This window comes from Sturnira hondurensis, unplaced genomic scaffold, assembly GCF_014824575.4.
Source record: "Sturnira hondurensis isolate 20B ecotype Veracruz unplaced genomic scaffold, ASM1482457v3 Scaffold0022766, whole genome shotgun sequence".
NCBI lineage: Eukaryota > Metazoa > Chordata > Mammalia > Chiroptera > Phyllostomidae > Sturnira > Sturnira hondurensis.
The window spans coordinates 2,091,208-2,103,739 of record NW_028095397.1 but is presented as its reverse complement, the minus strand read 5'-3'; the positions used below and the strand labels follow the sequence as shown (position 1 = coordinate 2,103,739).

The 12,532-nt window shown below is 54.5% G+C and overlaps 1 protein-coding gene across 2 annotated transcripts in view; it reads left to right on the top strand.

Moving 5' to 3' along the window:
- PRDM5 (PR/SET domain 5) overlaps nt 1-12,532 on the top strand; it is an 83,769-nt gene that overhangs the window by 48,708 nt on the left and 22,529 nt on the right. For both annotated transcript variants that reach the window (XM_037036305.1, XM_037036304.1), the window contains exons 11-13: nt 3,014-3,107; nt 6,387-6,547; nt 7,892-7,985. In XM_037036305.1, coding sequence (XP_036892200.1) covers nt 3,014-3,107; nt 6,387-6,547; nt 7,892-7,985 — 349 coding nt within the window. The remainder of the gene's footprint in view (nt 1-3,013; nt 3,108-6,386; nt 6,548-7,891; nt 7,986-12,532) is intronic.

Below are 12,532 nucleotides of genomic sequence, written 5' to 3'. Positions count from 1 at the left end.
TGAAGCAGACAGCGAGCATCTAACCCAGACCCAGAAGCAGCCACGCGGCACACGCTTTATGCGGCTCTAGCTTCATTATGTGGCCCAGTGGGACGGCACTATGCTTATGCTATGGAGGCTGGAGACTTTCATAACAAACTCTTCAAAAAAGAGCTCTAACACGTATTTCTGGGATATTCTCTCCGGGTTTATTTTTATCACGGCATATTTCCCCTGAATTTTATGGAAGTGTTCTTGCTTTGTACGTGACCTGAAGAAGAACACTGCTTCCAGTAAATTCCGTCACTGTGGAGTGAAAGATGTTACCACTGGCCCAGGGTTTCATTGTCAATGGCGAATGGCCCTTACGAACCTTTTATTCTGCTCTTGTGAGATTGGTATGTGGTCTGTGTGGCTGGAAGTGTGCTAATTATTATATAAGAACCATGCGGCAAACCTGCTGAGGCATTTTTAGGGCATTTTATTAGGTGCCATGATACTGTGGCACGTTTTCTCACGTGTTTGCTGCATCTGCAGCAGCGATCGGACTCCCTGCACGAAGGGACCTGTTTTGTCACCTGAGCCCGAGGACCCCTGCATTTGCTGCCGGCAGATGTCGGCGTCCTTGGCGGCTTGGCAGCAACACAGGGATGTTCTTCTGTAGTTCGAGGGTTATGGGAGGGTTATGCCGTGAATGTCCGGGAAGGGCTTGTCTGCTTTGCAGTTCAGTCTCCCTGTAAAAAGCTACATTGTATCTGGTCCTTGTAAAATGTGTCTCGGAGACAGAAGACGTCCATCCAGCGATGGCAGCGTTTCCCTCCACCTTCCTCCCACTGAGACTTCTACTCGTGACATCATCGCAGTTCCCTTGGTGGTGTCTCGGTTTTGTGACCGAGGTGGCTATTCCCCTGGTTGTGTGCCCACAGATTCCCACTTCCCACATGCCGCTGGCTTCAGGCCGGCATTTCTGCATGCTGGCTTTGGTGCGCAAAGCACTTTGCTGCTGTCAGTCACCCCCACTGGCTGTTTTGCCCTTGTCTGGGAGAAAGATAGACATGAGTTGGGGGGGGCGTGTAATATTTTTGGAAGCCCAAAGCAACCCTGTGTTTCTAACCTTTTCCCTTGCATTTTAAAATTTAGCTCCTTCTCTCATATGCATACCTGGGTTTCCGACATGCTCAGAATGCCTTTCCTCACTCAAAAATTTTATTAAAATCTACTTATATTTTCTTCTAGTAAATTTAGGGCTTTATTTCAAACTTTTAAAAAGACACCTTAATTAAAATGGAATTTATCTTATTCTAAGGGGTATGAAATAGACTGGACTTTTTTTCCCCTGAATGTCTGCAAAGTTGCCTGAAAGCCATTTACTAAACATTTTACAATTCTCTTATCAATTTGAAATGCCATATTTTCCTCTACTAAAAGTTCATATATTTTATGCACAATAAAAAAAAACTATTCTTTTTTCTGTTTTAATGACCTGGTTATTTCCACCTGTCATTTCAAATTTCTGTGGCTTAGCACATTTGAATGTCTGCAGTTTATCCTCATTTCTAAGTATTCGTTCCTCTCACCCTTTCTCTGTGTTTTTCAGAACTGAAACCAGGCATGATAACAGCTTTCCCCCCAGCACTGTGTTGGTAGGTCATGCTTGCATCCCAAATGTTACAATGTCCATTGGGCTAAGGAAATGTGTAAATCACTACGTTGTGAATAAAGTGACTTTCCTCTGACTCATTCCCTTTATTTTTGTATCACATGCATCATAAAAACCCATCGATTGTGTGATCGATTTTACTGTCATAAGAGAGCACACTGCAATGTCTGACCAGTGTCAAACATTGCTACCCACAGTGGATAGGGCTTTATTTACTGATCTGCACTGAATGGATTCGTGCTGGTGGAGAATGGAAAACGGTTTTTGCTTTTGAAAGGTTTTCTTAGGCTCCGCCAAGGAAGAAATGCCAATCGGCCACAAAGTTAGGCAGTACAGAGCTTTATTGGGGTTTGCGCGCCCCTGCGAGGTTTCCTGTCTGCAGAGTGGGAAGTCGCACCCAAGTAGGGAATGTGGCGGGCTTTTATTCTGATTGGTTCTCTCCGTGGGAGCTGGGGATTGGTCCCCTTTGAACAAAGCGGCAATGTATCGTTGGTGGCTCAGGTTGCTATGCGGGTAAAGCCCGCCCTTTCGGCTCTCTGATTGGACGTCAGCCGTCTTTTCCGGGTTGTAGTGAGGAGCCATTTTGTCCTACTCCGCCCATCCTGACAGCTTTGTGGTTTGTGTTTTGGAGTTTCGGGTCCAGCGGGTGGTTTCCTGCTCATCGGCATATGTGTTGGTTGCGTGTGTGAGGGCACTTGCTGCATCGGGGCTGTTTGGCATTTGGCAAGTTACCGAAACTGGCTGAGCCTTAGTTTTCCCATCTGTGAATGGGGACAAAAACAGTGTTCTTATTCACTGAATCGCGGCTGGAAGTTGGTGAAATAATTCGTGGGAAGCGTTAGCATGTGGCAGAAAACAAATTGTTAGTGCGTGTCCCCCCATGTTAACCATGACCTGACACTCTGGTTTAATGCAGGGGAAAGCGTCCCCTGGGATGAAATGGACCTGACGTCACTCACTGACGTCGGGGGGCAGGGTGCGGTCCCCTCTGCGATGACAGGCGGCCCCGCGCGGTCACGGCCTGTGTGCGGAGGAGGGGCTCTGCTCTCAGAGAAATCGCGCACGTCCCAGACTCCGAGGAGAGCCGGAGGGGGCGCCGCGAGCGGGCGCCGCGAGCGTTCAGAGGAGCCGTGTGCGCCCGCGGGCAGGACGGCCCGGCCGCCCATCAGCTTTCTCCTGGGTGTGAGAGTCGGGGAGTACCGTCGCTTTCCGCTGTGACCACGGTGTATTTGTGTGAGTGGCTTCAGGGTGCAGGAAGGTCACCAGGAGCTGCAAGATACCCCCCGCGGTGGCTGCTGTCCTCTTTCTCCTCTGGAACCCGCACTCTGGTTCCGGGGAGGACGCCAGGTCCTGACTCAGTTTCTCTGTCTGCAGACCCACTCCGAAGAGAGGCCGTTCCAGTGCGAGGAGTGCAAGGCGCTGTTCCGCACGCCGTTCTCCTTGCACCGGCACCTGCTCATCCACAACAGTGAGTCTGCGGGGCAGGGGCGTGGGGGGCGGGGCGGGGCAGGGGCGTGGGGGGCGGGGCGGGGCCGGGGCCGGGCGGGGACCTGTAGACAGGCCGGAGCGTGTCTGCTGTGTGCGGGGCTGGTCACGTGCCCACTGAATTCTCGTCCTCTTCTTCCGTTTCTCCGGTCAGACCCCTTTAGAGACGTTTTCTCTTACATCGCGTCTTCTCATTAGTCAATGTCTGTAGGGAACATTTCCCGTGCTCGGTAAGGTGTCTTTGAAACGTGCTCTGAAACAGCTGCTTCAGCCCCTCGCGAACGCAATGACCGACATTCCCAGGGTGCCGCAGCACTTTCGGTTTTGCTCCAAGCCGCGGTTCCGTGGGTTTCCATGCAAGCAAACCCTGTTGCGATGCGGGCGCTTCCCAGTGAGAAATGGGTGCTGCGATGAAAGGGACAGGCTGACTCTGGCGTGATCTCACGAGCTCATGGACGTGCAAGGTTGGGGAGGACCAGAGTACAAATTGAACTTGACCCCTTAGTCTGGGGAATTGAGATGCCAGAGTCACCGAGCAAGGTGGGGTGTCCTCGGGGCTCCATGGCGCTGGGTCTGAAAACCTCTGCTTGTCCTGCCCGTCATGCGGCTTCCGCTCTGACTTTTCCCTCGTCTTCGGGCACAGGGGTCTCTTCCATGTGTCACTCGCATTGACGCCCTGAAAGCCTGTCTGGCCATCGCACATGGAGCTGTATCCCGATTGGTGGCCAAGGGACAGCTGTGGGGCTGAAGGCCGGGGCTCTGTCCCAGAGAGTGAAGTGTCTCCACTCAGTGGTGGGGGTAGGGGGGCTCTCTGGCCAGTGCTGAGGTCCCCAGAGGTCCCTACATGGTGGCATCTGACACCGAAGAGAAAATGGTGCGATGNCTGCTTCAGCCCGTCGCGAACGCAATGACCGACATTCCCAGGGTGCCGCAGCACTTTCGGTTTTGCTCCAAGCCGCAGTTCCGTGGGTTTCCACGCAAGCAAACCCTGTTGCGATGCGGGTGCTTCCCAGTGAGAAATGGGTGCTGCGATGAAAGGGACAGGCTGACTCTGGCGTGATCTCACAAGCTCATGGACGTGCAAGGTTGGGGAGGACCAGAGTACAAATTGAACTTGACCCCTTAGTCTGGGGAATTGAGATGCCAGAGTCACCGAGCAAGGTGGGGTGTCCTCGGGGCTCCATGGCGCTGGGTCTGAAAACCTCTGCTCGTCCTGCCCATCATGTGGCTTCTGCTCTGACTTCTCCCTCGTCTTTGGGCACAGGGGTCTCTTCCATGTGTCACTTGCATTGACGCCCTGAAAGCCTGTCCGGCCATCACACATGGAGCTGTATCCCGATTGGTGGCCAAGGGACAGCTGTGGGGCTGAAGGCTGGGGCTCTGTCCCAGAGAGTGAAGTGTCTCCACTCAGCGGTAGGGGGGGGGCTCTCTGGCCAGTGCTGAGGTCCCCAGAGGTCCCTACATGGTGGCATCTGACACCGAAGAGAAAATGGTGGGACATGGTCATACCTACAGGTCCTGCTCTTCCTTCAAGTCACTTACCAGCAGGAGGTCCTCTGCAGGGGCCGTCTGCACTGCTGATGACACTTTTACTGTCTCTGCGGAAAGCAGAGTCATCGCGCGGCCCCGGCAGCAGGTGAGGTGGTGTCTCGGGAGACAGTTTCTCTGGTCCTCGAAGCATCTCCGAGTCAGTGTGGGAAGCAGTTGAAGTGTGTATGACCTTGGGGGGAAGCGATGGTGACGAAATGCATCTGTGCCCACAGAAACGCCCCTGCTGTGGCCTCGGGCCATTTGGCCGTCACCTCTCGCCCCGGGGCCGTTCTCCGCACGACGTGCGGTTCTCCTCCTGCAGGACAGCGGTACGCTCATAGACAACATTTGTCACACAGCCGCAGGGACTCCCACCCCACCTCTGTCGCCGGATTGAGAAAAGTAACTGCGAGGAGAGGAGTGGATGTCAGAGGAGGGACTTTCGCAAGGGGACCGTGGGCATGCTGCCAGGACTGATAAACGTGGCCTGATGCTCAGGACATTTTTCTTTGGAAAGATGAAAGTTTGTTTTTAATACCAGCAAGGAATTTTCTGGAGAAGGAATCCAGTACTTTGGGCTTTAGCCTATTTGGTTCCCCCAGTTTGAAGCCAAGGATCGAGGCACCTGGGGACAGACTGTGCTTGTGTATTTGGTGTAATGTCACCGTTTCTAAGTGTTTGATACAATGTTGCCCTCACGTTTCTGCGAGTGCGCTGGTCAGAGTGGAGGGGAGCGAGAGGTTGGCGCCGAGTCATCCCTTCCTGCGACGTGGAGAGTCACCTGTGTGTTTTGTCTCCGTGGATGTGTGAATCGGTGCTAATGGGCCTGACCTCTGAGAGGGGAAGTGTGTGCTCGTGCTAGTCTGTCTCGCTTGTGTGATCGTGGGCCACGTGCACTTGGAACCTCCTGAGAGAGATCCCTCTCCTCTCTGGTGCTGCTCATGGTGAGAAAATGTAGCAGAAGGGGCCCACGACGAGGTGGCTGATGTCCCGTGAGACGGCATCCTGTGGAAGCTGAGAAAGCACCACGTGCTCCCTGCACACGGATCCTGGCGCGGCTTCCCTGCCGGCCCAGGCTGCACCGTGAGAGATGGCACCCGGGACCCTAGGGTGTGAAAGGGGAATTGCTGCTCTGGGGCTCCCTGCCCTCACCCCCAAACTGTCTGAGGGCCGACTAAGGACCTGAGTCAAAACACCAGAGACTAATCAGAGGCTGGAGGGGGCCGTGGTCTCCCCCACCCCGGACGGGCACGCCACTCTGACCACTCCTGTCTGTCCCGGGAGCCTCCCTCCTGGCTATCTGTCTGTCTGTGGCCAGGCCGGCCTGTACCCCACCCCCCTGAAGGCCATAGGGCCAGTTGTGGGGTTGAGGGGAGAAAGGAGGGGCTCCCAGCGTGGCTCACCCCACTCACAGAGGCCCTTTGTTGCCACGAGAATCTACCTCCAAGCCCAGGCCCTGCCCTGGAAACTTATAGAAAGCTCATCGTACCTGAAGAAAATGAGTTCAATCCCCACCTTTTCCACCTGAAGAGACCGAGACTCGAGGAAGGTTAAGGCTTCCTACTGGTCACACGGCGGTCCGGCAAATAGGGGACGGAGTTTGTTGTGGAAAATGGCCTTTTACGTTGTGATAAGTGGTCAGGGCTGTGCGGCCGACTCGGGGGGACAGGACGAGCCCTGGGGTCCTGTGCCCGCGTCTTTTATTTTCTCCCATGCGACTTCTCACTCGCAGGTGAGAGGACTTTCAAGTGCCATCACTGTGACGCCACCTTCAAGAGGAAGGACACCTTGAACGTGCACGTGCAGGTGGTCCACGAGAGACACAAGAAGTACCGGTGTGAGCTGTGCAACAAGGCGTTCGTGACCCCGTCTGTGCTGCGGAGCCACAAGAAGGTGAGTCCCAGGGCGGTGGGTCGGGGTTGCAGGCGTAAGCCGTGTGGGGCGTTGGGCAGCGCAGGCAGGCGGGCAGGCAGGCAGGCAGCCACTCAGAAGGACGCGCCCGCAACGCGCAAGCTGCGTGGGCTCTGTGGCAAGGGCCTGTCTCACTCGCTGGTTCAGAGCAGGCGTTTCTTGAGTGACAGTGAGAACCTCGTGTCCGGTGTGTGCCACACGGCCCTGCGCCGTGCCAACCTGGACCGGGGGCTCCGGGTGCGGAGCTGATCGAGTTTTGTAGGCATTTTAGATGAACATGGGTGTTTTAAAAAGAAATGTGAAGTGCCTTGATCATTGTATTTTCAAAGCTAATTTGGAAGGTATTGGCTGGCCAAAATGTCCGACTCCCGTCGCATAAGTGAACAACAAAATACTGATGTGGCAGCGAAAGAAATCCTGTGGACTTTATGCAGCTAATGTGAATAAATTGCCGCTGCCTGATGGGAAAGATCCCCTGTCATAATAATGGATACGTACAATTTTTATACGTTGTCACAAATAGCGAGATTTCGTTCTTTTTATGGCCGAGTAATATGCCCAGAAGTGGGAATGCTGGGTTATAAGGCAGTTTCATTTCCGATTTTTTGAGGACCCCCCACACTGTCTCCCATGGTGGCTGCCCCCGTCCGCATTCCCAGGGCACGGGGGTTCCCGCGTACCCGCACCCTCGGCGGCACGTCGGCTCTTTTCCGTCGGATGACAGCCAGTCTGACCGGGTGAGGCGTGAAACTCGCCTTTGATGCCGCTCATCTACCTTTGTTCAATGCCAGATTACAGGTGTGTGGAGGGCAGGGATGTCCTGTCAAAGTGATCGCTCAGTGAACACCTGCTGATTTTCAGGGTTGAATCGGATTCATATTCTTTGTTTTGCACCAAATTAGTCCAGTCAGACAAGCAGGATGCAAGGAACACCCCTTTACTGAGATGAGTTCTGTCCTCAGTAGGTCAAGGCGCACAAAGAATGTGGAAATACATTAAGGGAGCCCTCCGTGGCCGCGGGCGGCAGCCGTGGCCTCACCCTGGTCCCGTGGTTCGTGGTGGGCACTGTCTTCATGTTGCTTCATCTTTGTTTTGGGGGGGCTCCATAGAGTCTTAGAAAGTCGACCACAGAGGTACCTGAAAGGAGCGCTACTGCATGGTTCTGACAGGTTTCTCCACCCAGGGGGACCCCCGTGATAAACGATTTCAAGTCTCCTTGCGGTACTAAATCATCGAAATGAAATGTAATCCAGGAAAGAGGGGTTTACCATTGTCAGAGGCACTCCGTCATCTGTCCCTCCCCCCCTGCCCTGTTGTCCCACCCAGACGCACACCGGCGAGAAGGAGAAGGTCTGCCCGTACTGCGGCCAGAAGTTCGCCAGCAGCGGCACACTGAGGGTGCACGTCCGGAGCCACACAGGTAAGCGGCTGGTGCCGGCGGCACAGCTGGCTTAGAGGGGCTGCAGTCTTCTGGGAAAGGGCGCACTGTGACATCACAAACACCCCCGCGTTCTCTCCCTTGAAGTTTTGCAAAATCCGGTTTTTCCCTCTAGACACGTTTTGAGTAAGTACGCTCTCTCAAACGAAGTTAGACGTCTAACGCTGTGTGACCTGCACCTGGATCTTCTCCCCACATGTGACTCTGTGACACTCTGCAGGTCATTTGGAAAATGCTGTCTCACTGAGGGACCAGGTCCCCGTCCTAGTCAGTGTCATCTCTGTGTCGTGCGGCGAGCCCGCCCTCTGGTACGGGCAGCGGGTGCAGAGATTCCTCCCTTCTGCAGGGAGCCGGGCTTCTCTACTTCTTGGGTTCCGTAAAATTCCTCCCTCCCCCCTCCCTCCCTCCTTCCTTTTTCCCTCCCCCCTCCCCTCTTCCTCCTTCCTTCCTCCTCCCTCCCCCCTCCCTCCCTCCTTCCTTTTTCCCTCCCCCCTCCCTCCTTCCTTCCTTCCTTCCATGGCAGGCTCTCTCCTTTTATACTCAAGTTCACCAAACACCCACGTCCTCATGGCCATAGTTTGCCTGTCTGTCACTTTGTTTCAAGCACAGATGGAGCCCCCCGAAGCGGCCCACCCGTTCAGCACCCCCGCGGCGGCACCCCCCTCCCACAGAGCTGCTTTCCTCCATCCTGATGCCTCGCACGCCCTCGCAGACACCCACTTCCGTCCATTCTGCACCACCCTCCCTCCCCAGCCAGGACCTGGCACTTGTTCACCCATCTGTAACTCCACTCGAGGCAGAGCAGGTGCCTGGCCTTCATCAGCCGAGGGGGGCGGGCCCCCTTAGACGCCGCCTCCCTCACGGTGCCCCCGGGAGCGTGTGGTCGGTGTCCAAAGCCACGCTCACTCCTCACGACGAAGGTGAGATTCACAGAAGCAAATGACCTGCCCGGTCAAGGCAGCCAGGTGATGACTCGTCTGGTCAAGGACATAAAATCCGAGTCTTCACTTCAAACCCTGTTTTATTTTTTCACTGTCTCTTCTGCTNTTGCCTGATGGGAAAGATCCCCTGTCATAATAATGGATACGTACAATTTTTATACGTTGTCACAAATAACGAGATTTCGTTCTTTTTATGGCCGAGTAATATGCCCAGAAGTGGGAATGCTGGGTTATAAGGCAGTTTCATTTCCGATTTTTTGAGGACCCCCCACAGTCTCCCATGGTGGCTGCCCCCGTCCGCATTCCCAGGGCACAAGGGTTCCCGCGTACCCGCACCCTCAGCGGCACGTCGGCTCTTTTCCGTCGGATGACAGCCAATCTGACCGGGTGAGGCGTGAAACTCGCCTTTGATGCCGCTCATCTACCTTTGTTCAATGCCAGATTACAGGTGTGTGGAGGGCAGGGATGTCCTGTCAAAGTGACCGCTCAGTGAACACCTGCTGATTTTCAGGGTTGAATCGGATTCATATTCTTTGTTTTGCACCACATTAGTCCAGTCAGACAAGCAAGGTGCAAGGAACACCCCTTTATTGAGATGACTTCTGTCCTCAGTAGGTCAAGGCGCACAAAGAATGTGGAAATACATTAAGGGAGCCCTCCGTGGCCGAGGGCGGCAGCTGTGGCCTCACCCTGGTCCCGTGGTTCGTGGTGGGCACTGTCTTTATGTTGCTTCATCTTTGTTTTGGGGGGGCTCCATAGAGTCTTAGAAAGTCGACCACAGAGGTACCTGAAAGGAGCGCTACTGCATGGTTCTGATGGCTTCTCCACCCAGGGGGACCCCCGTGATAAACGATTTCAAGTCTCCTTGCGGCACTAAATCATCGAAATGAAATGTAATCCAGGAAAGAGGGGGTTTACCATTGTCAGAGGCACTCCGTCATCTGTCCCTCCCCCCCTGCACTCCCCCCCTGCCCTGTTGTCCCACCCAGACGCACACCGGCGAGAAGGAGAAGGTCTGCCCGTACTGCGGCCAGAAGTTCGCCAGCAGCGGCACGCTGAGGGTGCACGTCCGGAGCCACACAGGTAAGCGGCTGGTGCCGGTGGCACAGCTGGCTTAGAGGGGCTGCAGTCTTCTGGGAAAGGGCGCACTGTGACATCACAAACACCCCCGCGTTCTCTCCCTTGAAGTTTTGCAAAATTCGGTTTTTCCCTCCAGACACATTTTGAGTAAGTGCACTCTCTCAAATGAAGTTAGACGTCTAACGCTGTGTGACCTGCACCTGGGTCTTCTCCCCACATGTGACTCTGTGACACTCTGCAGGTCATTTGGAAAATGCTGTCTCACTGAGGGACCAGGTCCCTGTCCTAGTCAGTGTCATCTCTGTGTTGTGCGGCGAGCCCGCCCTCTGGTACGGGCAGCGGGTGCACAGATTCCTCCCTTCTGCAGGGAGCCGGGCTTCTCTACTTCTTGGGTTCCGTAAAATTCCTCCCTCCCCCCTCCCTCCCTCCTTCCTTTTTCCCTCCCCCCTCCCCTCTTCCTCCTTCCTTCCTCCTCCCTCCCCCCTCCCTCCCTCCTTCCTTCCTTTTTCCCTCCTCCCTCCCCTCTTCCTCCTTCCTTCCTCCTCCCCCCCCCCCCCCTCCCTCCTTCCTTCCTTCCATGGCAGGCTCACTCCTTTTATACTCAAGTTCACCAAACACCCACGTCCTCATGGCCATAGTTTGCCTGTCTGTCACTTTGTTTCAAGCACAGATGGAGCACCCCGAAGCGGCCCACCCGTTCAGCACCCCCGCGGCAGCACCCCCCTCCCACAGAGCTGCTTTCCTCCATCCTGATGCCTCGTACGCCCTGGCAGACACGCACTTCCGTCCATTCTGCACCACCCTCCCTCCCCAGCCGGGACCTGGCACTTGTTCACCCGTCTAACTCCACTCGAGGCAGAGCAGGTGCCTGGCCTTCATCAGCCGAGGAGGGCAGGCCCCCCTTAGACGCCGCCTCCCTCACGGTGCCCCCGGGAGCGTGTGGTCGGTGTCCGAGGCCACGCTCACTCCTCACGACGAAGGTGAGATTCACAGAAGGAAATGACCTGCCTGGTCAAGGCAGCCAGGTGATGACTCGTCTGGTCAAGGACATAAAATCCGAGTCTTCACTTCAAACCCTGTTTTATTTTTTCACTGTCTCTTCTGCTTTGCTGCATGGCTGTTGTAATCCACCCAAGAATTAGAGAATGCTGGAGGTTCTCCGGTATGAAAGCAGGAGGGTGACACTCTAAAAGCCTGACACTATTTCAGTAATTTGAAAGTTTTATGCTGTAGAGTCCAATGAAAGGTGCTTTAAAAAAATTTAACATTCCCCCTGTTTGTTTGCTCTGAGTCACCTTCATAGTGGGCCGTAACAGACAGAGAAAGGGTGATTAAATTTAGTTTCACCCGGTTTCTGTTTTTTAAAAAATGGACTTCATTTCCTGGAGGTCATAGGTTCCCAGTGAAAGTAGGAAAAGGCAGCGACGTTTGCCGTCCGCCTGCCCCGCCCCAGCCCGGGGGGGTGTGCTCTTCACAGGGTGTGGACCTGCTCACGTCACCGCCACCGGGGTCCACAGTCTGCCCCAGGGTCCGCTCTGGGTGTTCGGCATTCATGTGTGGGCTTGCACACGTGTGTGATGGGTTTGCACACGTGTGATGACAGCTGTCCCTCGTGATAGTGTCACACGGAGCAGTTTCATGGCCCTGTGCCCAGCCTGTCCACCCCCGGCCACCACCGGAGTTTTCTCCGTCCCCACAGTTTTCTCCCAGAATGTCCTGTACTGGGTAGATTGCTTTTCCTTATCTCTAGGAAATGACTACTAACCGATAGTTCGACCTCCGAGTGAGGCGAGGTACATTCGAATACACTGCAATGTGACGAGGTTTTTACAGAGGAAATGGACTTTTCACTGTTTTCCCATTATGTTGAAGGAGTCGATTTCATTTGGTTCTTGTTGTATTCAGACTGTCCATCAGATTTTGGGAGGCAGACTCTCTGTTGGAACTTCAGGTGAGTTTTATAGGAGGAACTCTGGCCGCAGCCGCCGTCTCTTCCTTCCCTCTTGTCGGCTGGTGGTGTTCTTCCCTCTCCGCCCAGTAGAGCGGCGCTGTTGGTCTGCGTTGCATTAGAGGCAGGTCGCTTCATGTCAGCTTTCTCGGAGCAGGTCTTGGACGCCTCTGGTCCTTCCCGTTCCGACTGATTCCATCCTTTGCTGCCTCAGATGGCCAACCGGGTGCACCATTGTCTCGCCTTCTGCCTCCTCTGCCCCGCCCCCATTCCCATTCCCACCATCCTGGGGCAGAGTCCGACAAAACTTGGGTCTTTTCCACCAGTCTTGAAAACATTACTTTCCAGATGTGTCCTAACTGTGTGTCTACCCTCTGAAGTCCATTCTTCCTTCATAATTAGGTGATGAGAATAAGGGCGTGTGCTGCACATGGGCACGGGACATTTGCTTTTATTGGTTATTAAAACACAACATTCCTGACTTGTGGAATAGACAGGAATTTCAGAAAGTTTCTCGTTCCTGCCTTGCCACTGAACTCCTGGCCATCAAAAGGCTGGGG